This window comes from Phyllostomus hastatus, unplaced genomic scaffold (genome assembly GCF_019186645.2).
Source record: "Phyllostomus hastatus isolate PE091 unplaced genomic scaffold, TTU_PhHast_1.1 phas_contig_432, whole genome shotgun sequence".
NCBI classification, from domain to species: domain Eukaryota; kingdom Metazoa; phylum Chordata; class Mammalia; order Chiroptera; family Phyllostomidae; genus Phyllostomus; species Phyllostomus hastatus.
The window spans coordinates 4,375,267-4,402,733 of record NW_025333880.1 but is presented as its reverse complement, the minus strand read 5'-3'; the positions used below and the strand labels follow the sequence as shown (position 1 = coordinate 4,402,733).

Below are 27,467 nucleotides of genomic sequence, written 5' to 3'. Positions count from 1 at the left end.
GCAACTTCATCCTTCATTTGCATAGGTAAGATTCTTGGAGTTATGCCTGTTTCCTATTTCCCTCACATCCACATCTATCTTCAAAATATATTTAGTGTCCAACTATGTCTCATCACTTTCACCACTACCACCTCGGTCTGAGCCACCTCTAGTTTTCACCCCCATAGCCTTCTAGCTTGTTTCCCTTTTCCTCCTCTCACCACCCCTCCCCATGCTTTATTCTCAATCCAGAAGCCAGAATATTTTTAAAATGTTGTTTAATAATCTAATTGTCACTCCTCTCACAAAACCTTCCGAAGCCTCCCCTACCCTTCTTCCTAGTCTTCCTCAGGATAAAAGTCAATGCATATTTAATGCTATAACATTCGACATAATCTATCTTCTTTATCTCTCTCTGATTTCATCATCTACTACTCTTTCACTCGTATACGCAGCTTGGATGCACCACTGTCCTTGTCTTTCAGTTGCACTCTAACCATGCTACAACCTTGGCACCTTTGTGTATCTTCTTGGCTCTCCCTGGGGCCCTCTTTCTTGGTTATCTGTGTGCCCCGTTCCCTTACCTTGAGTATATTTCTGTTCAATTGTTATTTTCCCATTGAAGTCTTCTTTATCTTTAACATTTTAATTCCCTATTCCTCCCAACTTTTCTTCCCCCCCGCCCCCAAATAACACTTATCACCTTCTAATATGCTATATAAATTTCTTATTTATTCCACAAGAAGATAAACTCCGTGAGGAAAGAAAAATATTTTTTTTTCTGTTTTGTTCACTGTGGAATCTTTAGCAGTTCAAACAGCTTTGGGAGATGAAAAATATTTTTTAAATAAATCAACGATCTTCCCTTAAGTTCTTTCCTTTGTTATCTAAATAATCTATCCACTTTAATATGGGTGTTCCAGTGCCTTTAACATTTCTGAAGATTTCAAAGGGGATTTTAAGTTTGCTTGCTATCTGCCTTAAACCTCTTACTTGGGTTTAAGGCTGCAGGCTCTATTCCCGTGACCTTCGATGCTCTCAGGCCCTCCCGCCACATTCTGTCCCTGCTTAAACCTCCTGGACTCCTGCACCAGATGCACCTCCAGCACCCTCCCTCCCCAATATGTCATTAATGAAGGTTTCTATGGGTAATTATAAGATTAAAAAGATTACATCACAAGAAAAACAGTTTAAAATCAATACTAGACATAATGGCTCATAAAATTTATTGGGCATCTCCTGCCTTGGATTATGACTTTCTTTATGTGTCTCACCTGAAGCTTTGGATATTTGTTTATATCTTTATAATTCTCAGTTCTAGTTATAGTCTAGTTATCAAATGCCAAAAGTTTGTACATTAAAACTTATAGATTATAAACATTATTCAGGTAGTTTTGATTGTTTCTATATCTATTTTGGATCCACAGGACAAAATTGAACCATAAGAACCTTTTTTGTTTGGTGCTTTCATAAATATATGTTTTTTCCTTTGAAATATAAATTATATATTTAGTTGTATGATATTTTACTTTTGATGTATCTGTTTTATCATCTTTTTAAAAATAAATCTTACTTTTCACATTTATCTGATCAGTATTTATTTTTACTGCTGGGTTGTTTTCTTTTTAAATGCTTAGCTTTATGTTGCTAATGGCCATAAGGGAAATTATATTTTGTATTCTGAATATTAAACTTTAACAGCTAAGTAACTAAGACATGGATTTTACAATTTGTTTGCCTTTTATCCCTCTGGGAGAAACTCTAAAGTTGCCAGAAAAACCATTTAACATTTGAGTTGTAAAAATAATAAGGATCTTACTCAAATTTCTTGTTCTGGAAAATGAATTTTCTGTTTCTAAACAAATAACATTTTCTTAATATTATTGGCTAGTCTCATTCACATATAGATCATGTATAATTCTTTTCTTAAACCAGGCCATATCCAGATAGAAATTTAGAAGGTGAGGGGAAAAAAAACCCAATGAATAGTCCCTGTGGTATTTGGGTGGACTGCTTTGCTGACTTCCATGACCACTTGGGATTATAAAATTATTTATTCAGCACACATTATTAACAATGCTTTACATGTCTATTTCACTAACCCCTTAAGCATCCTTGTCATCAGCACCAAAGCTCCTAAGAATGGAAGTAGCATTGACCAGTTTGGATGCTCCTATGTTTTTTGTTGTTGTTGTTTGTTTATTTACCAGGGAGAGACATTTTGCTTTACTTTAAAGTCAAAGAAAAGAATATAGTAAATAGCACATGTGAAAAAAAATCAAGCTTCTATGACTATTATTAAATGATGATTTAACTCAAAAAAGCAGTGTAATGATCTTCACAATTTGTTTTAATTGTTATAAGAGTATATGTGCAAGGTTTTTAATAATTAGACCTACCTTTTTAAAAATAATGATATCTATGTTTTGAATGTACCCTCAATGCTTAGTACAAAGCTTAGAACAGTATAGACACTCAATCAATAACTGTAGAGTTGATGAATGAAGGGTCTCATTTAGAGGAGTTTGGCAGGTTATTGTCATCTGTAGAAGTGTCGTGAGCATCAAAAGCAGAATTTTTAAATATGAAAAATTTCCCAATTATAGAGAAATAATATATTGATTAAAGTTCAGTTTGATTGGCTTTACTTTTTATGTTTAATAATGTTGAAGATAATTATTACCTGCATTTATTTACTCAGTAAATATTTATTAACAACGTTATACCAAATATTGTCCTAAGCCTTGGGAATACAACATTAATAAAAAAGAAAAAATCTCCTTCCTCATAAAAATGATATTATACATAGTGAAAATGCAATGAGGAAAATAAAGCCGATTAAGAAAATAGAGAGCAGCAGTGTGGGAGTGCAAGCATACATGTCACACTCGCTTCAGTTAAGGACTTCCAGAAGTGGTGACATTTAGGCCAATACCTGAATAACTGATGGAGGGAACCCTATGAATGTTGGGTTGGCTGGGGAGAGCGCCAGACAAAAGGAACAGCGATTGCCTATGCCAAAGTGAGAATATGCTTACTATGGGATTTCAAATCACCACTCGCTGATCCCTTCTTCCCTCGCTCTAGTTCCTGTCCCACTCCCTGGCTCTTACTTCTTTTCATTGCACATAATTACTATAATGTTAACGGTTTTTGTACTTCCCACTACAGTGAAAACTCGACAAGGAAGCATGTTGGTCACCTGTGCTCACCAATGTATCCTAAATCCCTAGAATAGCATCCAGTTTATAGTTGGTGCTCAGTAGATCTTCACTGTATTGATTGACATTATATTCTGGGAACAGCAAGGAGACAGTGTGGTCAGTGGACAGTGTGTAGGAGCATGAGGACATAAAGTGAGGACAAAGAGGGACAGGATCAAATATTTGTATAGCTTTATAGGCCTTGGGAAAGAGTGGATTTTCTCCAACCTGTGATAGGAAGCTATGGGAGGGCTGAGAGTAAGAGAAGGAAATGGTCTGATGAGCATATTTACTGTGTGGAGAACACAATCCACATTCTCCCTGAGCTCACAGTTGAATGGACAGGCACATCATTGCAGACCTTAAGAAGGCCTACAATTGAACCACAGATGAATTGTGTCAGAATAAAATGACTGCAAACTGGTGGGGATTTATAGAAGAGGGGTCACAAGAGCTGGATCTTGAGTATGAGTGAAAAATGAATTCTGAGTAACAGAAAACAATTGAGAAATGGATAAATGCAACACAATATATTGGTGAAAAGAAAAGAAATTTAGAAATTAAGTTTAATTCTGAGTGACTGAGAGGGTGATAATGACTGTAAGTACTTTACTACATTATCTGACTTAATTTTCACAACACCCCATTGAGGTAAAACCTATGTTAACCCCCACTTCTCTGAGAATGAATCTGAAGCTCTGAGAAACTAAATCAAAGCTTTCTTCACCCAGAAAGTAAAAGCAAGGAGATTTGAACTTGGGTCTATTTGCCAATAGAACCCATGTACTGAGTTGATGAATTAATAATAATACAATCAGAATTTAAAGAAGTATCTAATCAGTGTAATCTAATTAATATTTATTTTGCATGTCTGGGACTTCCAGTATAAATAATGCTGTCCCGGGCATTGTAATCACATTACTGATTATGTGACCTTTTGCTAATGAAGGAAAACAGCTATAATAAAAATTTCTGCCTTTGTTGTAAAATGTTAATATTTAGCTTCCTTTCATTTATTTATGTGTGGTGAATGTCAAGCACAAGGCAGATAAATTGAGGAAACTAATGTATGCCCATAGTTTATCATGACATAATAAACTCTTAATTGTGTGTCTGTGTGGCCTCTTCAACAAGCTGCAGAGCTGTGACTTGACCCTAGTGGTTTCGGTGTCTACATTTCCATCTGAAAGGTTGTGATCTAGCACATTTTTAATAATTCACTATCAATATGTCTAAAATGAAGTTTTGCTGTGGACATTCCCTGAGTGGTGTTCCACCTTTTCATTCCTTATTTAGCTATTGGACTGAAGAATATACTAATAACACAAAACTGGTCATGTGACCTGGATGTAGACAAGAGGGTCAACATAAAAAAAATGGAATTTAATGGAGAAAAAGGTTAAAAGATAAAATTCCCAAAGACGAATATGGGCCAGAGATTTTTTGAGGGGAAGAATAAACGAGACCAGTGTTTCTCAAACTTTTTCACAATATGGCACAAATAGAAAAGTATTCTATTTCTACATCACAGCAATGGAGACAGAGGAGAGTGCTCCAACCTAGAATTGAGTACCACAGGAGCTCTGGAAGTCCCAGGATTTACGGAGTCACCTGATGCTGAGAGACTGATGTTTCAGCACACCTATAACCTATTTGCAACACTGGTTGAAAAGCACTGCCCTAGTTAGCTCAGAATGATTCATTGTATGGCCAAGAAGAGCAGGGCATTCTCATCTCTCTTATGCTCAGTTTCAGTATAAAATAAAAGAACTACACTGCATCAGTGACCCTTCATCCTGTTTGCACATTGAAAAACACCTGGGGAAATTTAGAAAAGTACCCATTTGGCATCCTTAAACTAATTAAAATAACATCATTAGAGGAGAAGCCTAAACATTGCTATTTTTCAAAGCACCCTAGAGTATTCTGAGGTTCTACTGTGCTAGATGATCTCCAGGATATTCAATATCTATAACCATCTTTGATTTTAAATAATGTCAGGAGATATTACATAGAAACCTAACTTTAGAGAATGAATATGGGAGTGCTTTAAAGAGACAAGCAAGGAAAACCCATAAAAGAGACTGTTCTAGAAAAAGGAATGCAAGCCGTCGCTAATAATACGTAAGATCCCCACGTGGACTTAAAATTGCCAGGAAGCTTCTCTTTCTCCTTGTGACATAATTCAAGTGAAAATATCAGTATCAAATATCAGTTCCAGACTTTGAGATGAGAGAAAAAAGAAAAGAGAGGAACAAATACATATAAGTTTGTAAACAAACAAAGAGGGGAGATTTCACTGTCAAACTGAACTGCTAATCTCCACTCTGTGGAGAGTGAGTGAGAACCAATGGAGAAAGGCAGTAAACAGACTGTAAAAGGTTTATTGAGCTGCTGTGAAAAGAAAGTGGGAGTTAGTGGGGGCCAGGCAGTGTAGAGGGTGGTACTGGGGTTGAGGATGGGAGCTTGTCAGTGCTCTGGTTGTCTGGTGTATGCCCACAGCACACACCAACTGAGGTTGCAGCAGAGGAGCTGAACAAATGAATTAATATAACTTGTTACTGAATGGTTCAAAGTATATTAGGATATTGAGATTGAGGGCATTGGCAAGATAATGAAAGAAAAAATAGACCATGGATTTTTAGTTAGGAATAAAGACTCACATTAAGAGTTTATTTTGTCATGAAAAATTATGGGCATACATAATTTCCACTCCCCCAGGAAGAATTGGTTTCCTTTGGTAAGCAAGTTTGAGAGAATGAACTGGATACGTGTGTCTCAGCCCTTTCTTTCCTTGTTACCAATCTGTGGGACTGCCTACCTCTGCAGAGCATGTGTTCTAAACTGCTTTCTGCCACGCTGTAAAAACTTTGCAGTTTAAGCTTTTAATTTAAGGAGGTAAAGTCAACTGAATTGTTTGCATGTCTAAGCTGTGTTCTTTAATATGGCATTGTTTATATTCTGCGTTTCTCCTGCATAACAGTTTCATACTGTTCCTTCACTGCTCAAACATTCACAACTGTCTCCCCCAACCTGACTCTCACCTGATTTGCTTGCTAAGTTCCTGACAACTGGCACAAACTCCTACCACCACAATTACAAGCATGGCAATCCACATTCTCTGCTATCAAAGATGCTATCCTCTTCCTCTCTAAAGCCAATCTCTTCCCTTTAGATTGTATTTCCTTTCACCTGCTGAAACACATTGCTCCAGAAATGACTCTTTGCATCCTACATCATGGATTTTTCTCCTGGAGCATTTTCCTTAGGACAACAACCTGTTCTTATTTCTCTCCCTTTTCATTGCCAGTCACTGTCTCTTTACTTTGATTTTCTTCAGAACAATATGCTTTAATATTGTTGTATAAGAATAGTGTTTCCAAATTCTCTCCCCTCAATTCATCATAAACTTACTTCAATTCAGTTTTTCTCCCAAATATCTACTGGAGCCAGCCTTTACGTGACTAAATCCGGTGCCCTGTCCTCAGTCCTCAACTTCTGAACTCTCCTCCGCATTTGATACAGATGATCTCTCTTGCTACTTAATTCATATTAATTGCTGGACTTTAAGGATGCACCCTTCCCTTGATCTTCCCTATCCCTCACTGATTGTTCCCACTTCTTGTCCCTCTCTGGTCTCCCAGGATGCTTATTGTGCACCAGGGCTTGAGCCTGGACCTCTTCTCCCCTTCTCTCCTGTATTTGCATTCATTTCCTCACAACTTCATTCCAGTTTTTTGTTTTGTTTTGTCTTGGGGGGATTTTAGCCTGTATGCTAATGCAGCTTTCAAATCTGTAAATTCAACTGCCAGTGTGACATCTCTATTTGGCTGACTAATGGAAAACTTAAACTCAACATGTGCCAAACTGAGCAACTGAATTTTCTCCAAACCTGATTCTCTTGCAGCCTTCTCCATCTCATTTGGTGATGATTTCACCCTCCCCCCATTCAGGCAAGAGACTTGAACAACTGCTCGGACCAACAGCCTTTCGGTGGTTCTGTGTTCCTTTCTGTCTTCCTCAGACCATGTCTGATCCATGAGGAAAATTTGAATATGTCCACAAAGTAAAAATACATATTTCATCAAATAACTGGTCACCTAAAAGTATTTTGGTGTATGAAATCAATTAATCAATCAAGTATTTATTAATTCCTTCTTCATATTCTATACTGAATTAAAATTGTTGGCAGACAAATCAGTGCCTAGATGTAGTTTTGATTCATAGTATGGCTTTGTAATCAGATAGACCTGACTTCAAGTGACTTGTTCACTCATAACTCATGTGATCTTAGACATGTTATAATCTTTCTAAGACTCAGTTTCCTTATATGCAGCTGAGGAATAAGTATATTCTTTAGAGGGCTTTGTAAAAGGAAGCACTGTGGCTGCCATAAAATATAATTCAATAATGGTAATTATTGAACCACTGTTCTTGTTCTTAATAAAAAAAAAGAAACAATGATTGGCTTTGTCGTCCAAAAAAACATTGTTGGAAAAAACATAATTCAGGAGAAAATAATGTACTTTCTACCATGGCAACTGTGGTAAAAAGGTTTTGAAAAGTACTGCTCCATAGTTCTGCCTAATATTGCCCTTATTCCCATAATCTTGCAATCTTTATTTTTAAACATGGTACTATTATGGAGTATCCATCTATATATTAATCATTTTTTTTAAATGTATTCCATTATTTCAAGCTATACATGGTAATGTTACCCTAAAAGTATTCACATAGAATCAGTTACCATCATGATTCTTTTTCTCTTCCATCAGTTGAATCTGTTTCTTCTGGGATTATATAAACAAAGTGTTTAAAATAAAGTAAACTAGATGAAAAACATTAGAACATATGGTTTGTTTGCTTGGAACATACCATTTTCCCCTTCAATGTGGTATTTCTTTCAGTGCTCTGTAAATGGGTGCATGGGGATCAGTTTAGCTGTTTGGTGGATGAGTGCATGTATGTTTGGAGAATAAACATTTTTTGAACTTTAAGGATTGGTCAGCAAGTAAAAATGAGATAATTTAAATTACCATGGGAAGAGGGGAGAGAGAGAGAGAGAGAGAGAGAGAGAGAGAGAGAGAGAGAAGCAAAGCCAGAGGAAGATGTTTCAATTATTTCCCAAATATTAAGCAATGCCTATTCTATGTCATACATTGTGCTGGTCCTTTTCAGTGATAGACAAGAAATTCCATATAAGGCATAACTTTTTCCCTAAGAAAGCATATTTCATATGAAAGTTTAGCTAGAAATTTTGCTCCCTGATTAAAAAAATAAAATTCAAATGCTGTATAAGTGACAGAGAATTCTTTGTATTCTGATACAATACTTCTTGTGCAAAGGATCAGAGAGCATATATTGAAGATGGACAGTAAATAAAATAGAGAATATAGACTTAGCCAGAGAGGAAATATTTTGCTTGTTCACATATGGCTAGGAATTTTACCAATTTCTGGGGAAGAGTGAAACTTAACTTCAAACCCGTACTGTACAATAGAGCATGTAGGGCACATCCACGTTTAAATTCAATATATAATACTCCATATGTAGTTCTCATGCCATCGAATGGACCCAATATTTCTCATCTAACTTTATTTATTTTATAAAAAGTCAGAACTCAGAAATTCCTGTAGGTGTTATTATAAAATCTTGAACTACATGAACATGTGGCATTCAGAGTAGTAGATGAGGAAATAACAGCCTGTCATAGAACTTTAATGTGGTTTTTGTAACATCAGGCTGGTGACATATTTCAGAATATGACATAAATTTAACAAAATATAATAAAATCATTGAGTTGTAAAATTATAGGGTGCTAATCAATTAACATTTTTAAGGAAACAAAATAAAACAAAACTCAATCCTGAATTTTATACAATTTAATATTTTTAATTTACATAAATAAGTTCATGGGCTATCATAATACACGTAAACATTTGTGGAAAATGTGCTTTAAGCAAAAAAAAAACCACTAAAGTTAAATAAAAGAAAGAATATGGAAATAAGACACTATTTTAAAATTTTCTGATTTCAGTTCCAAAGACAGTATATATGTAGACATGTGTGTACATATGTATGTACATGTATACACACATGCATACACATGCATGCATTTGATCGATGTGTATATAAATGCACACACAAATATATGCACACTTATGGTTATACATATATACATATAGCCATATATTTCATACAATCACGTTCACATTCAAGGATCATCAATCATAGCTAAGCTTCCTTTAAACTCAAATAAAAAAATAACTAATAGTTCCTGATAGTTCAGTATAAAGTGAGCACTACCAGATAAAAATGGTTATAAAGGATTGCCACAGTGATAGGACACTATGGGATTATCTGATTCCTTCAAAAACAATCTGACATTCGTTTTTTAAATGGCTCACAGCAGGGTGGAGTATTGCCCAGATTACCATCAATTTCAGCCTCCATTGTATAATTGAATATTATGAGCTTAGTGTGAATTCTTCATGAATTATGTAAATTTTCTGTTCTATTCAGACATTTATTTAGCATATATTATGTGAAGAATGTTCTTGTTTATTAATTAAGAAAACATTTATGATCTGTGTAAAACATACATTTGAACTCTTTTAGTTTCAAAAAACTATTTCAGCATCAGAAGAACCTGTTTGACTGCACAGTATGTATTTGCTGACTTTAGGGGAATTAAACTTGTTGACTGAGTAGACACTCTCTGTAAGGGGTGTGTGTGTGGTCATGCTGGAGGTGGGAGGGGATGTGGGTAGTTGTATCTTGCTTTTCTAGGCTGTAGGTAGTATTTTGAAATGCTGGGCACATTTCAAGGCTTGGGAGTGATTGTTCAATCATAGTTTCTATTTTCTTTTGTCAGAGATGCTCTGAAATCTATACACATATAGATTATACAAAATGCCAGCACATTATCATCAAAATCATCAAGATTGAATTTATGCCAAACTTAATATTTTTCCTGTTATAAATGGGAGCTTATAAATTTAAATTTCAATGTGGTTAAATTTTTTTGTCTACATGGCTGCAAATCGTGCAGGTTCCCGACAAATTCTAAACATTGTTTTCAATTATTTGGGGCATCGCAATGAATGGTTTGCTAGCAAAGAAATCACTTGAACTTGGAAGAAAGTCCCTAAGGCATAAGGAGGGTTTTTTCCTGTTTGTTTGTTTTGGATGCCCTCTGAAATGAGCTCACTGCTAGCACTGACTACACCTGTACGAGGGAGCTTCTCATTGACTAAATGCAAAGTGTTCACCACTAGCTTCACTTGCTCTTCATTTCTGTTCTAAATGTACCAGGGGTCTGGCACGACATCACTCCTCACTAAGGACTGTTGAACAAATGAGTAAGTGATGACTGAATGAAGGGACAAATCCTACAAACTTGTATGGAGTCATCTGTGACACCTAGGAAATAGGTAACTCAGAAGCAGAACGTAAAAGTAAACTTAGAGTTTTGGCTGTCTATGGAGGGTCATCTTTGCTACAGTTTGTAAAATTTATGACACAAGGATAAGAATACACATATAAACAGAAAATATATATTTGAGAATATATAAATGTGAATATATATTTAGGTAGATGATAGGTAGATAACTTAGCTGGCAGGATATGCTTAACTAGCTTCCATATGCCATCCATATGACTCCTCTAGGACGTATTGCCCATCTGGTCTGTAAATTTCACTCCATCTGGAATGACATCTAACAGAATACTTGGATATGAAATCCTTTATTATCCTATAGTGCTACTGTGTAACATGGTGTAAATTGTAGTGATACCTCTCCACTCTTTTTCTCCTGCTCTTCCTCTCCTTCTCCTCTCTTTCCCACCATCCACCCCTCCTATTCTTCTCCAGTATGGCATTTTTATCCACCTGAGCATTTACCAGAGACTAACAGCAGACAAGAAGTTCTTTTCAGTGTATTCCTTTAACTCACCAAATTCTTATCACTCTATAAATTTTTTTTAGCTTTTTATCCAGTATCAATAAAGTAATGAAAGAAAAATTATATTGATTTGTGTTGAAGCAGAATATATCTACAGTTATTTGAGTAAAAATTATTTTGAAGTGATAGAAAAAAATGTTTGAGCTGAATCTTCCAAAATTTGAAATGGTAGGCTCTAAAATATTTTTTGAACTTTTTGTAAAATCAAACCGATAACATACATTTCAGAAGGCTATTGAGTAATTGTTCCCAGAGGCATAAGGGTATATTAGCTAACTTGTGGGAATCTTCTCTCTTAGTGTATTAGAAACAAGTGTCAGGATTTAGGACTTTATTTTACCCAATTTTATGAAAGTGCAATTTAGTCATCCTTTTACTTCTTCATTCACAATTTCTTTCTATAAACATTCAAGTGGTTGAAATAGCTGTTATTAAACTTTCTAGAGGTCATATTCTTTTTAGAAAAAATATTTTATTTCTTTTTAGAGAGTGGGGAAGCGAGGGAGAAAGAGAGGGAGAGAAACATCAAAGTGTGGTTGCCTCTTGCACACCCCCTACTGGGGACCTGGCCTGCAAGCCAGGCATATTCCCTGACTGGGAATCAAATCAGGGACCCTTTGGGTCACAGTCCAGCATTCAGTCCACTGAGCCACACCAGCCAGGGCTAGAGTTCATACTCTTAATTCACTCTCTTGGTGAAAGGTACATCTGGAGAGATTTGGGTTGCTGTTCTAAATCTAACAATTAAAATGGATGTATTATTTACCCTTCAAGTGGTAGACATTGTCTGGAAACTGCTACCATAAACATATTAAATTTTGTTTCATATAGTAATATTGTGCTATATACTTTACTTTCAAGTTAATACCTAAAATCATCTTAGTATAAATGAAAAGCAATCAGATGAAGAATGAAACTTCTTGACAAGCCAAAATAATCTTGGAAAGTTATTTGGAAAACTAAAAACAAAACCAAAGTATAACTAACCAAAAGTATGAAAGTATGAAGCTATATTTCATATCTTTTTGAAACAAGAATGTTCTAAATTTACTTGATATCATAGATAGGGTGTTAACAAGATTAAGTCTCTTTACTAATTTCACTTGAGAAAATGTTTATAAATGAAAAAGCACATCTAGCACAGTTACTTTTTATGCCCTAAAATGTTTTCTGCTATATCTCCCCAAATATTCCATGTCATCTTATATCTTTTCACACATGTCAATGGGAAGGGCTTTCCCTTCTCTTGGGAAAGCCTTTACCCTCCTGCTCTCGCCAGGGTCACTCCAACAAATCCCTTGAGTAGGTGCTGTTCAGATAAACTCATTTAGGAAGAACTTCCTTAGGTTAAGTCCATCTTTAGCATTCATTAGACCCCATTTTAATTGTCATACTCATTATCTGCCTCATTAGTTGATGTCCCTCCCATCAAACTTTAAGTGTCTTGAGGACAGAGACCATATCTTTCATAATTTTGCCTCCAGGACCTGGAAACGGTACCAGTTCTCTACAACTATAATGCACAAGACAGGATCCTAGATCTGTTGCAATTTTCAGGCCTGGACATCACTTTTCCTATATCTATCAGGCAGAGAGGGAAAGTGGAGTTGTCTACAAATAGGCCATCAGAAAAGTGAAATAGTGTCATTATCATAAATAGCCTACATAAAAAATTTTTGAAAAGAATGTATATTTTGGCAATTTTCAACAACATTTAAAATAGAGCAGCGCTTATATAGTAATTATATATTAATAATGTTTCTTTTTCCTGCCTCTTTTAACATTAATTCTTACTGCTCTCTTTTCCTTCTCACACAAGAAATATGAAAAAAAATCTTATTTTTATTGACCAAAATGCTTTAGAATTCCTAACTTAAATAATTTGCTGTTTGATGCAAATTCAGTAAATATATGAGATTATATAGGAATATGTCATATAATAAAGGAATATTTGATTTATTGGCTCCCCTACAATAATAATGAGAAATCTAGTGGATTGTCTGGTCTAAATTATATTCAGAACCAATTTATAGGTAAGCATAAAAGTATGTGAGGGTTATATTTAAACCATAATAACTTATTTGGCAAACAAATTTTTCCTGCAAAACCTGGGTTTGCAAGAAGCTTCTCTTTTGTTTTGAAGACATTGTTTTCACTGACAGCTCTTTTGTAAGCATGAGTTATAGGGCCCCACTAGACACAGGAGAAAATGCGATCCCAATCCGTAATTTCAAATGAGAAGAACAAAATGTTTTACATACATCACTGATTACCACAACTTGTATATTTATATAGTTTATTTAATTTGAGAATCATTTGAATGGATTCTATGAGAGTTAATAAATCAAAATGAGTAAAAATAGATTATTTTAAAAAATAAACTAATATGGCTGCTTAAATAATTCTGAAAAATATAAAACACTTTTTCAAGTTGACATGTGGTGATAATCAGAATTATAGTTAAGGAGACCAATACTTTTTGCAAACAGGCAATTGATACAGGAGAAAAAAACAGTTAAAAAAATCATCCCTTGTTCAAAAAAAAATGAGAGCATGTCAAAGGTAAACAGGAATGACAATTGAGCAATAAAATAAACTGTATTGTGTTATAACCCAAATTATAAAGGAAATATACCATAGTTTATACTGATAAAATAAATCATTGAAAAATAATTAGAAGAGAAGAGGCAAACTTTCTATACAAGAAAATTCCATTTAATATATGTCAGTACTACCTTCTCCAGGAGTAAATCTTAATTTTACCCCTCCTTATCACCTATTTCATAATGCACTAGATTTAGTGACTAACTTCCAAAGAATAGGGTATGGAAAGAGAAAAATAATAATTTTGCAATAGAAAAACCAGACAAATACTACTTTAACCTACTGTGAAGGTTAATATTACTAGTGATGTTTGTATATCATGCACCCCCTCATATGATGTGATGAGGTCACTTCACCTCTCTGGTGGAATCCAAATCCCAAATTCATAGCCCTAGTCTAGTATGAGAGTATCATTAAACAAAATTAATATAAGCATCAGAGCAAGGGATATCCTAGAGGATACTTGAGCAGTACTTCTTGATAGTCATAAAAAATAAGCAGAAGCTATCACAGACCAGATGAAACTGGGGAGTCATGGAAAGTAAATAAATGTGGTACCCCGAGGTTGGAACCCAGAACAGGAAAGACTAGTGAAGTCCAAATAAAGTCTAAATTTTAGTTAATAATAAGGTACCAGTATCAGCTTTTTAGTTTTGATAAATGCATCATAGTAATGTAAGATGTTAATTGGGGAAACTGGGTAAGGTATACATGGGAACTCTTTTTTTTAACATTTTAATTTAATTTTTATTTTATTTTTTATATTACCTTTCAGTGCCCTTATACACTCCTCGCCCTAGCAATCGCCACACTGCTGTTCATGAGTCCCTTTTCATTTTTGCTCAGTCCCTGCACCTCCTACAACCCCCACTAGCTCTCATCCTGCTCTCCATCTATGAGTCTCTCCCCATTTTGCTTGTTAGTTCAGTTTGTTCACTAGATTCCACATATGAGTGAAATCATACTGTATTTATCTTTCTCTGACTGGCTTACTTAGCATAATGTTCTCCAGGTACCTCTTGTACTATCTTTGCAACTTTTCTATACACCTAAAATTATCCCTAAATTCAACAAAATGAAAAGGTAACACACTGTATGGGAGAACACATTCAGCAATAACATATCTGATGTATAAAGAACTTATACAACTCAACACCAGATAGACAAACAATACAGTTTAAAAAAATGGGCAAAGGACCTGAACAGACACTTCTCCAAAAATGACATACAGATGGTCAACAAACATATGAAAAGATGCTCAATGTCACTAATCATCAGAGAAATGCAAATTAAAACCACAATAAAATATCATCTCACACCTATCAGAATGGCCATCATCAATCAATCAACAAACAACATGTGCTGGCAATGATGTGGAGAAAAGGGAACCTCATGCACTGTTGGTGGGAATGCAGACCAGTGCAGCCACTGTGGAAAACAGTATGGGGTTTTATAAAAAACCTAAAAATGGAACTGCCTTCTGACCCAGTGATCTCACTTCTTGGAATATATCCTAAGAATCCTGAAACAACCATTTGAAAGAATATATGCACCTTTATGTTGATAGCAACATTACTTACAACAGCCAAGATCCAAAAACAGCCCATTAGTAGATGAGTGGATAAAGAAAGTTGTGGTACAATTTCACAATGGAATACTATGAGACTGTGAAAGAGAAGGAACTTTTACCATTGCAACAGCATGGATGGACCTGGAGAATATTATGCTAAGTGAAATAAGCCAGTCAAAGAATGACACATACCATATGATTTGTATATGGAATCTGATGAACAAAGTAAACTGATTAACAAAAAAAAAAAAAAAGAGAAACAGAGGCATGGAGACATGGAACAGACTGACAGCTGTCAGAGGGAAGGGAAAACTGAGTGAAAGAAGGGGAAGGGAACAGTCTAAGAATATACATGCATAAGCCATAGACACAGACAACAGTGTGTTGATGGCCAGAGGGAGGATGGCAAGAGTCTGGGTGGAGGCAGGCAAAGAGGGGGAAATGGGGACATCTGTAATAATGTCAGTAATAAAAATTCTAAAATTAAAAAGTTAACTTATTTAAAAATATCTCCTAGTCTATTTAGTGTTTGCTAGGTAAATAGTTACCTATTTGCAAAATTTACCAGAATGTAGGAATACCATCTAAGAAATTAAAAATAATTTTCTCTGCTTCCTCCTTATTAATATTATAAATTTGAATCATAATTGGAGAATTGAAGTACAAATGAATATAAGTTAAGTTTTAAGAGCCCATCCCCATTGTATAGGGTCCAGCAGAAGTAACACCTGCTTGAGTGTGGTTGGTAGGGTAATAATATGGGTGCACTAATTTATAGTTTTAATTCAAACATTTCACCTAAAACTTCATATGGTGTGCTTGAGTATAATAGTGTAATGTTACCGAATTACGTCCTTATGATTTCCTAATAAAAGATTTTGTAATAAAAAAGGGGAGTTATTGGTGTCAGACCCTGTACTTTGTCTATAGCCTCAGATTCAAAGCAGATGGTTTCTGGTTCTTGATTGTGTATAACTATCTCATCCTGGATAAATTCACAAACACACCACTTTTGGCTTATTTTGTCTCTGTCCTCCCAAAGTCTCCACCTTGGAAATATGTGTAAATGGAACATTTATTTTTACCTCTAAAATGTGTAAAGTCATCTGAATATGATCTTTTATGCAGAATGAATAATTTGTTTAAAAGATACAGAAAAATGATTATGCTTTGTAATGTATTCTAGATGTTTACAATTAATATGTTTGGGTCTGTGTCAAAAATCTATATATCTAAAAGATATATTATTGTTTTCTATATATAAGAAATAGAGTTTGATTTTTTTAAATGTACTCTTTAGGCATTGACTGTGAAATTTAATAGTTTTTGAGTTAAGATGGAGAAATAGAATAATGATTGTTTATGTTCACGTTATGATGCTCTTTAGGAGCTCAGAAAAATAGAAATATTTTAGTGTAATTTATTTGATGATATCCCTAGTATTATATAACTTTACTGAATTCTATGCCTTGTGCCTGGGTGCCCTAGTCAGATTTGATCTATAAATTTAAAAATAACTCTTTACTTTAAAATAAAGGGCTTTGTACCAAAATTAAAAACCTTTTTCAAAATACTATACAGATTTAGAAACATAGATATAAGAGTGAAAGAAAAATAATTTGTTACCGAATACAGCTTTAAACAGTACATGAAACATGCTTCAGGTTAGTCAGAAGAGGTCCTCTGAATTACACTGTGCATACTACCCTGAAATGAAACTGTGTGTTATTGGTTAACCAGGATATTTAGCATAATCACTCTGCTAGACTGTGTGGAGGGGGGTGATTATCACTGAGAACAGATGGGCAGGTCCACAGCACTGCCAGATCCTGCACATGCTCCATTTATTGTTGGTTCTTGCCTTTTCTTTCTGTATTTTAAAAAAAAATTTAAACATTGTATGTTCTAGAGAGCTAGCTGCACAAAAGGTCAGTGGCTGATGACCTTTCGGCTTAGATTTCAAACGTAGGAGAAAGATTCAAAATGCTATCACTATGTATCTATGAAGGATGGGGCAGATTTCATTTTACCCTCTAGCCTCCCTCAATGCATGCATGGATTTATCTGTACGCTAAGCTCTCTGCTCTGCATCTGTAGCTCCTTGTGGATTATATTGTCTGTGATCAGAGATGATTTTCTCGGATATGAACACCGTTTCTGGCTCCCCTAAAGTGCATCCTCCTAATGGGACCCGGTTTTACACTTTTCAAGTAAGTGTGCTTTAAATGGCTTCACTACTTAGGAAGTTAATATGTAGTCAAAGTTAAAATAAAGGGAAAATGAGAAAAAGAAAACTGCAAAGTGTAGAAGTATTAAAGAGAATGTAAGAAATGGGTATGTCAGTTTAATCTATGCTTTAAATATGAAAATAAGATGACATTAAGATTCTCTGTGAATTCAAGCAAAATAGTAGTGAATATTTAATTTTCACAGGGATTTTAAATTTTTCTACAGTATCATCCTTTAGGGTTTGTGAGATTTGTCTACTGATACTGTTATTTATAGCTATAATATGGTGGACATTATAGATTTACTTTCCTTTCATATATCACAGAAAGAGTAGGATTAAATGACATTTTATGGAACTTTGCAAACTGTGTCCACTGGGCTTAGAAAAATGTTTTGTATTTCATAAACATAGTTTAATATGATTCTTATTTTTTAATTTTTATGTGTGCAATATATGAGCAATCTTATAATACAGAAGGCTTAACTACCACATTTAATATGCTTTTCAAATTGAGATAAAGCCAAACCTCATTAAGATGGAAGATCTTCTGTGTTACCAAAAAGTCAAAATGATTTATAATATACATATAATAGTGAGTCACAAAGGTGTTACCTACTAAATGTATTTCAACTGCCTGAGAATAAATCAGTCATCCATCTAAAAAATGGTTAAGTCTAAACTAAATCAGATTCCACCTCATTTTTATCCTCAAATTGCATCTTTCAGTACTAAGGTTTACTTTGTAATTTAGTCATATCATCTTTACATGAAAAGGGAAAGTGAACCTCTTCTCCCTGTATATGTTACACTGTAGGAATATAAACATCCTAGCATTTAATTATTTTACTACATAGTTATAATGTTATGAAAAAAACTATAAAGACCTAGTGAATTAATATAGTAGAGGTAGCCTGAATTCTTTTAAAAGGTGGTTCTGAATAAATGCACATCTTGTTTGTTAAAGTCTCTTGCCTTTGCAAACTATAAGCAGTGAGTATAAATACTCTCTCTCTCTCCCATTTTATACTTCTATTTTTAATCCTGTCGCCTTGTCTGCTTTACACTGATGTCTACTGATAGTGCACGTCTGTGTTGTTAGAGAATATATTCGCTTCCCAGTGGCGATTTCTTATTGTGGCAGTGACTCAAAATGCAAGTGCCCTGGGGCTGTTCTGCAGAATTATTACCTTTTTTTTCCTTCTCTGTACACTGATATACACACACTCTTTACAATATCCTGTAACTGGCTCTTTGGGGCAGCTTTTGACATTAGGTATTCTACTTCAGTCTCTTAAAGTTTAAGGGTCAATAAATTCTGTATGCTCAGTCATCACACAGGCTTTCTACAAGTCCTCCAGTGAAGATCTTGCTGACAGCCTTCTGGGCAGGCGATTTTCTTTGAAAACACACTGGAATGATTTTTAAACACAGTTCTATTTTGTTGATGTTATAACAATTTGTGTAAAAACTGTAGGATTTTGGGTGAAATATGAATGTTACCAGATATGAACTCCATCCTACATTTTTAATTTACAAAATGATACTTGATTTTTATACTTATACCAGTAAATGTGTTTAAATTTTAGTTCGTATTAGTTTTTAGTGGAAGAGAGGAAAGAAAGATGATTTTAAAGCATGATGGCAAAGATGTATAAAAGTTGACTCTACTTTTATTTTCAAAGTAACATAATTAAACATGAATATTTTTCTTATATGTTTTCAGCTATTTTATGAGAATATATTTTCTGTGATTGAAATACTGTTATAAGAAATAAGATGCTGTGAAAGTAATAGATCATTCTCAAAAAATGTACCTTTTGAAAGTGATTAGTTAAATTTTCAAAAGTGTTTCTCATTATGGAATGGCATAAATGCATTTCTGAAATAGTACTGCATCAAGAAGTTGGGATTTTAATGCTTACTTTCTTAAAATTACAAGAGTTAACATATGCAAAAAAATTGAAGATAGCTTAGCATGAATAATATTGAGTTTTAGTTTCAGTCTCATCAAATATTCAAACCATCTTGCCATTTTTGCTAAAGTTGTACATTATCAAATTTTAAAAGAAAAATTTAGAATGCATTTGACCTGAATAGTTCAAAGGTAAAAAGACAACAGATAAGCAGCTCAGGGATTTTTAATTACAAGATTTTCTTTTTCATTGAATTTTAATGTAGTCAAATACCTTCATACTTCTCCACACGTGCACACACTATTTTTGTCTAGTCCATCTAACACTTAATTTAAATGAGTTTCCTCATGTGTAAGGTCTCTATTACTATGATTATACTTTTGTCAGCATTTTTCTATTCAAAGGAGCCTGAACCATGGGTGATGCCAACACCCAATTTGCAGTGTATGTTTAGTAAATTATTTATCACCAAAATTAAGTTCTGCATTATAGTTGAGTAGAATGCCCTTTGATAGACAAAAGTTAAGATTAAATGCTACTATAAAAATTAATTATAATATTTGTATGCATTAGAACGGTCAATTATGGGGCTCAAATAAATACAAATGTGAAGTAAACTTTGAAGCAAAATTAAATGGATATACACATAACATATAGTACATATGAATGCGGTAACTTCTCCTTAATTTAATGTCTCAAAAATGATGTCCCAACATGATTTTACATTTAGCTCTGTTTTTGCAAATAAAACCATTTACATGCTTTACTGTCTCTAGATTGGTTAATCATCACCTAATATGTTAATCTTCTTAGAGGTATTGATGACATGCTCCTCCTCGTTTCCTGTAGAGTAACTATCTTAACCTAGTGATTTTCAAACTGCACAGCATTGAGGTTTCATAGGAGTGTGTTAGTGTCTGCTAGATATAGTAGGGAAGAGGGATACACTTTTTTGAGGCCTTAATGTTTCCTTATTCTACATTTACCTGCTCTATGCAAGCTTTCATGAACAACAATAACAAATAGTGTGCTTTATCAAAAACGATATTTGACAAAGAATGCGAAAACATACAGTAAAGTTAAGATAGTATTCATTAAATGGTGTTGGGAAAATTGGACAGATACGTGCAAAAAAATGAAACTAGACCATCTTCTTATACCATATGCAAGAATAAACTCAAGTGGATTAAAGACTTACGTGTAAATTTTGAAACCATAATAATCCTACCTAGGAGAAAACAAAGTAAAATCTTGGGCATTTCTTGTAGCAATATTTTTTCTGATATATTGCCTCGGGCAAGGGCAACAAAAGAAAAATAAATAAATGCAACTACATCAAGCTACAAAGTTTTTACATAGCAAAGGAAACCATTGACAAATGAAGAGACAACCAACCCCTGAATAGGAGGACATATTCGTCAATGATACATCTGATAAGGGGTTATTACCCCAAATTTACAAAAACAAAGTTTGCAGACCACTTCCTCAAATCAAAGGAATTTATTTCTGACAGGAGCACTTTTATTTATTGAACCCACAGAGGAATTATTTCTGTTAAAAATACATTTCTTCACCATTCACTCCCAGCATCAATAACATTAACTACCAACACTGTGTGAAGAAGTGGCTGACTCTGTTGCCCCCCGGGACCCACTGAAAATTAGAGAAAGACACTTTATCACAAAATATAAATACATACTAATCTGCCATTTTCCTGTTTAAACTACTTCATGCAACCCCTGTCCTTAAAGAATAAACTTCATTTGCCCAACTTGGAATAAAAAGCCCTTTGTGGTCAGGATGGAATGCATGCAACACTCTGCTTCATGAACTCTGTTTCCCCACAAAGCTGTCACTGTGCTTTTGCTGGCTTTGCCTCTTTGCAGTCTGCCCATTGGAGATTTGTTTTTACCTAAAGACTCGTGTTAAATGCCACCTCCCTCGTGAAGACTTCACACATTCCCCTCATTTCTATATGTCTTATTAAGTGCCTTTTCTTTGATTGTTTACATGATCCTGCCTCTATTAAAATACTTATGTTTTGTTTTAATCCCTGAGAACGTTGTATTAATCTGTGCCTCTAGCACACAGATACCACTGATATCTCTATTAAATAAACTGGGGCATATATTTAAAAGTTAAGTGATTATGTATGAATATTTAACACAAAAGGCAACAATTTTTAACTATATATGAGCAGCCTATAAGGCATAGCTATATATTATTAAAGAAAATATCTAAAGATATATAAAGGTAAATTTAATACTTAGCCTTTGTCTACTATCGTTGGATTATTCAAAATAGGTAAGCTCCCTGAGTAATTAATGAAATGCTTTATTTTCATTATTTTAAAATGTATATTTCTAGATTGAGAAGTACACATTGTTAGTTATGAAATAGTCATGGGGATGTAAAGTATAGCATAGGAAAAATAGTCAATAATATTGTAATAACTATGTATGGTGCAGGTGGGTACTAGAAATATCAGGGGAACACACTGTAAAGTATATGATTGTCTAACCACAGTGCTGTACACTTGAAACTAACACAAAATAATACTGAATGTAAACTGTAATTGAAACATTAATAAAAAATAAATAATTAATTTAAAATATACCGTATTCTTCAGACTATAAGACACACTCTTTTCTCCCCAAATTTGGGAGGAAAATGAGGGTGCGTCTTATAGTCCAAATGTAGCTTACCTGGCTAGCTGGGGGTGGGCAAGGCAGCAGTCCATGTTATTTATGTTATTAGAAATTCTACCACATTTTTTGCTTCAAAAATTTTTTTCCTATTTTCCTCCTGTAAAACCTAGGTGTGTCTTATGGTCCAAAAATATAACATATTTTTATGATAGACAAAAATTTTTAGACCTCTTTCTTTATATCTTTACTGTTTTTTATTACTTGACATTTTTCACATTTTATCAAGAGAAATTTAAAATTTGATTAGTATATACTTTCCAATTTAGCAGACAGGGTTAGCACTTGAAATGTATAGAAGATTAATAGGCAAGCTGGAAATCTCAACTGCATGAAGAATTTCACTCAAAACCATTACTGGTGATTAGTATGAAACACCATGTCTTTGTGAGCAAAGCGATGCAGGTAATTCTAGCTATTCAGCAAAAAAACCAAACTTTTTTATATTCAGTCATTTTGGTACTACTAGAAATTCACCATTATTTTTCTATTATTTGGAGCACATTATAACTTCTTATTGTTGATCATTTTTAAATGCATTGGATATATCTAGCACAATGGTTGGAATTAAGGCATGGATGCTAAGAATGACCGATGCCTCAGCAGTTCTAGGGTTACATAGTAGAAGAGGCAGAGGTCCCCAGCTAAATAGAGAACTGAGGTTTTTCTCTGTCAGCCAATCATATGCAGCCATGATTATGAGTGGCAGAGATAACACAAGAGGTGTTTGAAGCAGGTGGGGCCACCATATTCAATGGTATTTACTCCTGTGTGGGAAAGGCTGAGGAAAATATAACTGGAGCAAAAGTTAGAGATAGTAAATGACTAAAAGTAAAATGTGCAAACTCCAGAATATAAAGATAAATTTAAATGTCATCCTCAAGGTCTTGAACTTGAGGTTTAAGGAATTTCAATGAGGACTCACAGGCTGGTATTTTCTGTTTAGTTAGAATATGCATTGTGCCTTGGCTGGGTGATAGGATTGAGGCAGAAAGAAAAAGTCAGTAGCTTCCCACAATATCCAAATGAATTGTCAAGATTTCCCTGCTTTACAAATGAAATGCAATGAAATGAATAAAATAAAAAATAAAATAAAATAAAATAAAATAAAATAAAACTTATGCCCACGAACCCACGTAGTTGTCAATAATGTAGAGAGTAAGTGATGTAGTTCCTGGTGAATCTAAGGTTATAGAATCCAAAATTCCGTGCTTTTTCTTCTATATTCTACTGGATCAAGTGTTGATGATGAAGTACAGCTGCAAAAGTTTTCCAGGCTACCTAATATCTAATCTAAATTGTCTATTAATTCTGAAATTTATAGAAGTTTGGTTCTGCCACTTCAAAGCATTGTACTATACAGATTCTTTAGGTTTTTATACTTCAGACTTTCATTTAGTTACACCTCTTCATTCTGTTTTTATTGACCCAATATTCTCCTAGTTGGAATTACAGTTTTTGGTTCATAGGCTGGTGCTCAATCCACTGAGCACACCAGCCAGGATGGAATTACGGTTTTATAGTAAACAAATCGTTAATAAACTTACATCCTGCTAACGTACTGGAAGAAAAAAGGTAAATTGAAGGGGAAAGCCTTTCCTAAACTTACACCTTTGTTAATTTAATAATGTTCCTTACACCAGTGAGGCCAACTCTAGAAACCAACGAATAGCCCCTGGGGTCCCATGTAGGACATGATAACTCTTCCATCTGCAGCGGTTTCTGCTTAACAGAAATCTGCTAGGCAGGCTATATGTTCTGTGAGGACAGGTGGCATGTCCTTCTTTTTACTATTAAATCAGCAGCATCAAGCAGAGTGCCTGGCACATAACCATGAGTAAATACATATTGATTTGAATTACAAATTGAAAATATGAATGTCTTGCTCTGTATCATATAGGTCTTACTGATATCCTGATTTACAATCACCTTCCCTAAGACTATACTTTCAGGGATCATTTCTATAGTTTGTTACTAGAATGGCCTTTCCATAGGAACACATAAATGGTTGTAATATTCCCAGCCTGGAGTCCACAAATATATTTCATGTATTTCACCTATACCTAGCTGGAATAGCTCTATATTACAGGTAATGCTTCGAGGACAGGAAAATTGGATATAGAGAAATGATTGAGGAGATTCTTAAGGTAAAGGGTCTGATGCACTGAGCACAGCACCTGGTGGTTAGTAAGAGTTCAAAAAGCTGCTGCTGCAACGGTGGAAGCAGCCAGAGTCGGGGTCTGTAGACCACAATAGAGGCGGCAAGAATGTGAGCTAAAACAATTATGGAGGAAAGAAAAGTCATGAAAAGATACATTCAAAAGAATTTAACTTGCTAAAAAAGGACATAAAAGGAAAAAGGTAAGAACCTCTGAAGTTTCTCATGAGGGAGAGAGCAATATGGGGCAGGAGCAGCTTTGGAAAACAATTATTGAGTTCAGTTTTGGACAGATTGAATAGACAGTTGGAAACACAGGTTTGTCTCTCAGGAGAGAGTTCTGTGAGTACTAAATGCAAATGCAGGAGGCATCTGCTTATGGGGTAGGGAATACTATAGAAATAGATAAAATGACCTTGGCAAAGAATAAGGAAAATGGGGCAGGTGGTGAGGGACATGAAATCCTTGGATACATTGAATTCTCATTTTGAGCACGTGTTTGATTGATTTTGCAAACGTGTTTCGGAGGCTTTTTTTCTTCCTTATCACCTCTCTTTGAACATCTACCCAGAACTTAATTCAGGTTAGATGCTTCTGCCTCGTTATGTGTGGATATGCTTTATTTTGTAAATCTGTTTTGAAAACTCATATTCCCTTTCCACCCACTCCATGAATATCATACCTGAACTTTAAAATAAGTTAAATTCTCCTGTTCTTGCACTTCAGTAACACACTTTACTGTTTATTATACTACATTTTGCTTCTTGCTTATATCTCTTTAACCCCAGTTTGTGAACTTCTGGAGAACATAAAGTTTATTTTACTTAATCATCAATACTTACATCTGTTTATTGACACCTAGCCTAATGCTTGTCAAATAGACGTTGCCTGTGCTTGTAGGTTGCATGAATGAATTCATGTTCACATTGAAGACTGCCTAAAATTAATCCTTTTCTATTAATTTGCAAAATCCTTCAACACATTTTGTTGAGCATCCCCATTATGTCAGACTTTAACGATGGTGAGCGAAACACTTGGTTTCTGCATAAAATCTTAGAGTCAACTCAAGGAAAATTATTTAAAAGTCACACTAGCACATTATTTGGGTTGACTTTAAAGGTACATATGGATATTATTATTATAATGTGGTAACTTTAATTAAATAAGTTTATTTTCAAACCCACTTTTGATTCCAGTTCACAGCTAACTTTTCTAATGTTACCCTATTGGTCACAATAAGATTGCATAATGGTTAAGAGCATCCCCTTCAGAATTAAACACATGGTTTAAGGTGACAAAGGGGCTATGAGCAATTGTAATTGCTTCTGTACTTTCACTTCCCTTGCCTGTTGTGAAGGAATGAGAGTAGGTCTTGAAGCCATCACCCTAGAAGGATTATTTATGGAAATATATCTAAAGTATTTTCTTCCAGTAAACATGGCACTCAATCAAAATTAGCTAATGTTGTTTTAATGATAAATGTACTTTCTAAAAAATAACATAATTTATAAGTGATGTTTAAAACACCCACAAGCAATTTTTTTAACTTAATAATAATTTAGAAAAAAATGCTCAGAACATATTTACCACTTTAAGGACTTCATACATAACGGAACTTATTAAAATATATTTAATTAACTTTTCAAGGTCTTAATTTTATATAAAATACTTTTGTGCTTATAGAATAAAAACTTTCAGAGCATTGATATTATAGAAGTATACTTGGATTTCTTTTATACAAACTTATTTTGTATCATAGATTTTTTATCCATTTACTGGTAGGCTCTTAAGCTGCTTCCAGCACTTGGCTATTGTAACTTGTGCTGCTATGAACATAGGGGTGCATAGATTCTTTTGAATTGGTATTTCAGGGTTCCTAGGTTATAATACCAGGAGTGGTGTTGCTGGGTTGAAAGGTAGATCCATTTTTAATTTTTGAGGCATCTCCACACTGCTTTCAAGAGTAGCTACACCAATCTGAGCTCTCACCAACAGTGCAAAAAGGTTCCCCTTTTCTCCACACCCTCACCAGCACTTGCTGTGTGTAGATTTATTGATGATGGCCATTCTGGCAGGTGAGAGATGATATCTTATTGTGGTTTTAATTTGCATTTCTCTGATGATTATTGACATTGAGTATCTTTTCATATGTCTATTGGCTATCTGTATGTTCTCTTTGGAGAAGTGTCTGTTCCAGTCCTTTGCCCATATTTTAAAAGATGTTATTTATTTATTTTTAGAGAGCAGGGAAGGGAGGAAGAAAGAGGGAGAGAAACATCAATGTGTGGTTGCCTCCAGCATATGCTCCACTAGGGACCTGGCCCTCATCCCAGGCATGTGCCCTGACCGGGAATCGAACAACTCTTTGATTTGCAGGCCTGCGCTCAATCCACTGAGCTATACCAGCCAGGGCTACCACTTTTTAAATTGTTGTTTATATTTTGGTGGTGAGTTTTGTAAGTTCTTTATTAATTTTATATATTACCCCCTTATCAGATGTATCAGTGAATACATTCTCCCATTCCGTGGGTTGTCTTTTTATTTTGTTGATGGTTTCTTTTGCTGTGCAAAAACTTTTTAGTTTGATGTGGTCCCACTTGTTTCTTTATTTTTTCTTTTTTTCTCTTGCCTGGGGAGATATGTTCGATAAATTTACTACAAGCAATGTCAGAGATTTTGCTGCCTATATTTTCTTCCACAGTTTTTGTGCTTTTGGGTCTAACATTTAAATCTTTGATCTATTTTGAATTTATCCTTGTGTGTGGTGTAAGAAGGTGGTCTAGTTTCATTTCTCTGTACATATCTGCCCAATTTTCCCAACACCATTTATTAAAGAAACTGTCTATCCCATTGATGTGATTGCTTCCTCTGTCGAATATTAATGAACTATGAAGGCATGAGTTTATTTCTGGGCTTCTCTTCTGTTCAATTCATCTAAATGTTCTTATGCCAGTACCAGACTGTTTTGATTACTATGGCCTGGTAGTGTAGTTTGATATTAGGTAGCATGATTCCTCCAACTTTGTTTTTCTTTCTCAGGATTGCTGTTGCTATGTGGGGCCTTTTGTGGTTTCATATAAATTCTTGAAATATTCGTTTTAGTTCTGTGAAATCAGCCATTGGAATCTTGATAGGAATTAC

At 34.5% G+C, this 27,467-nt stretch overlaps 1 protein-coding gene and 1 pseudogene across 19 annotated transcripts in view; both read left to right on the top strand.

Moving 5' to 3' along the window:
* Positions 1–27,467, top strand: part of PPFIA2 (PTPRF interacting protein alpha 2) — a 465,199-nt gene that overhangs the window by 142,459 nt on the left and 295,273 nt on the right. For 5 of the 19 annotated variants that reach the window (XM_045844998.1, XM_045844999.1, XM_045844997.1 and 2 more), the window contains exon 1: positions 17,208–17,530. The exons of the other annotated variants lie outside the window; for them this stretch is intronic. In XM_045844998.1, the coding sequence (XP_045700954.1) occupies positions 17,450–17,530 (81 nt within the window). In that variant the 5' untranslated portion in view covers positions 17,208–17,449. Of the gene's footprint in view, positions 1–17,207; positions 17,531–27,467 lie in introns of those variants that run through there. 19 annotated transcript variants of the gene reach the window in all.
* On the top strand, positions 24,105–24,174 carry LOC123822853 (annotated as a pseudogene).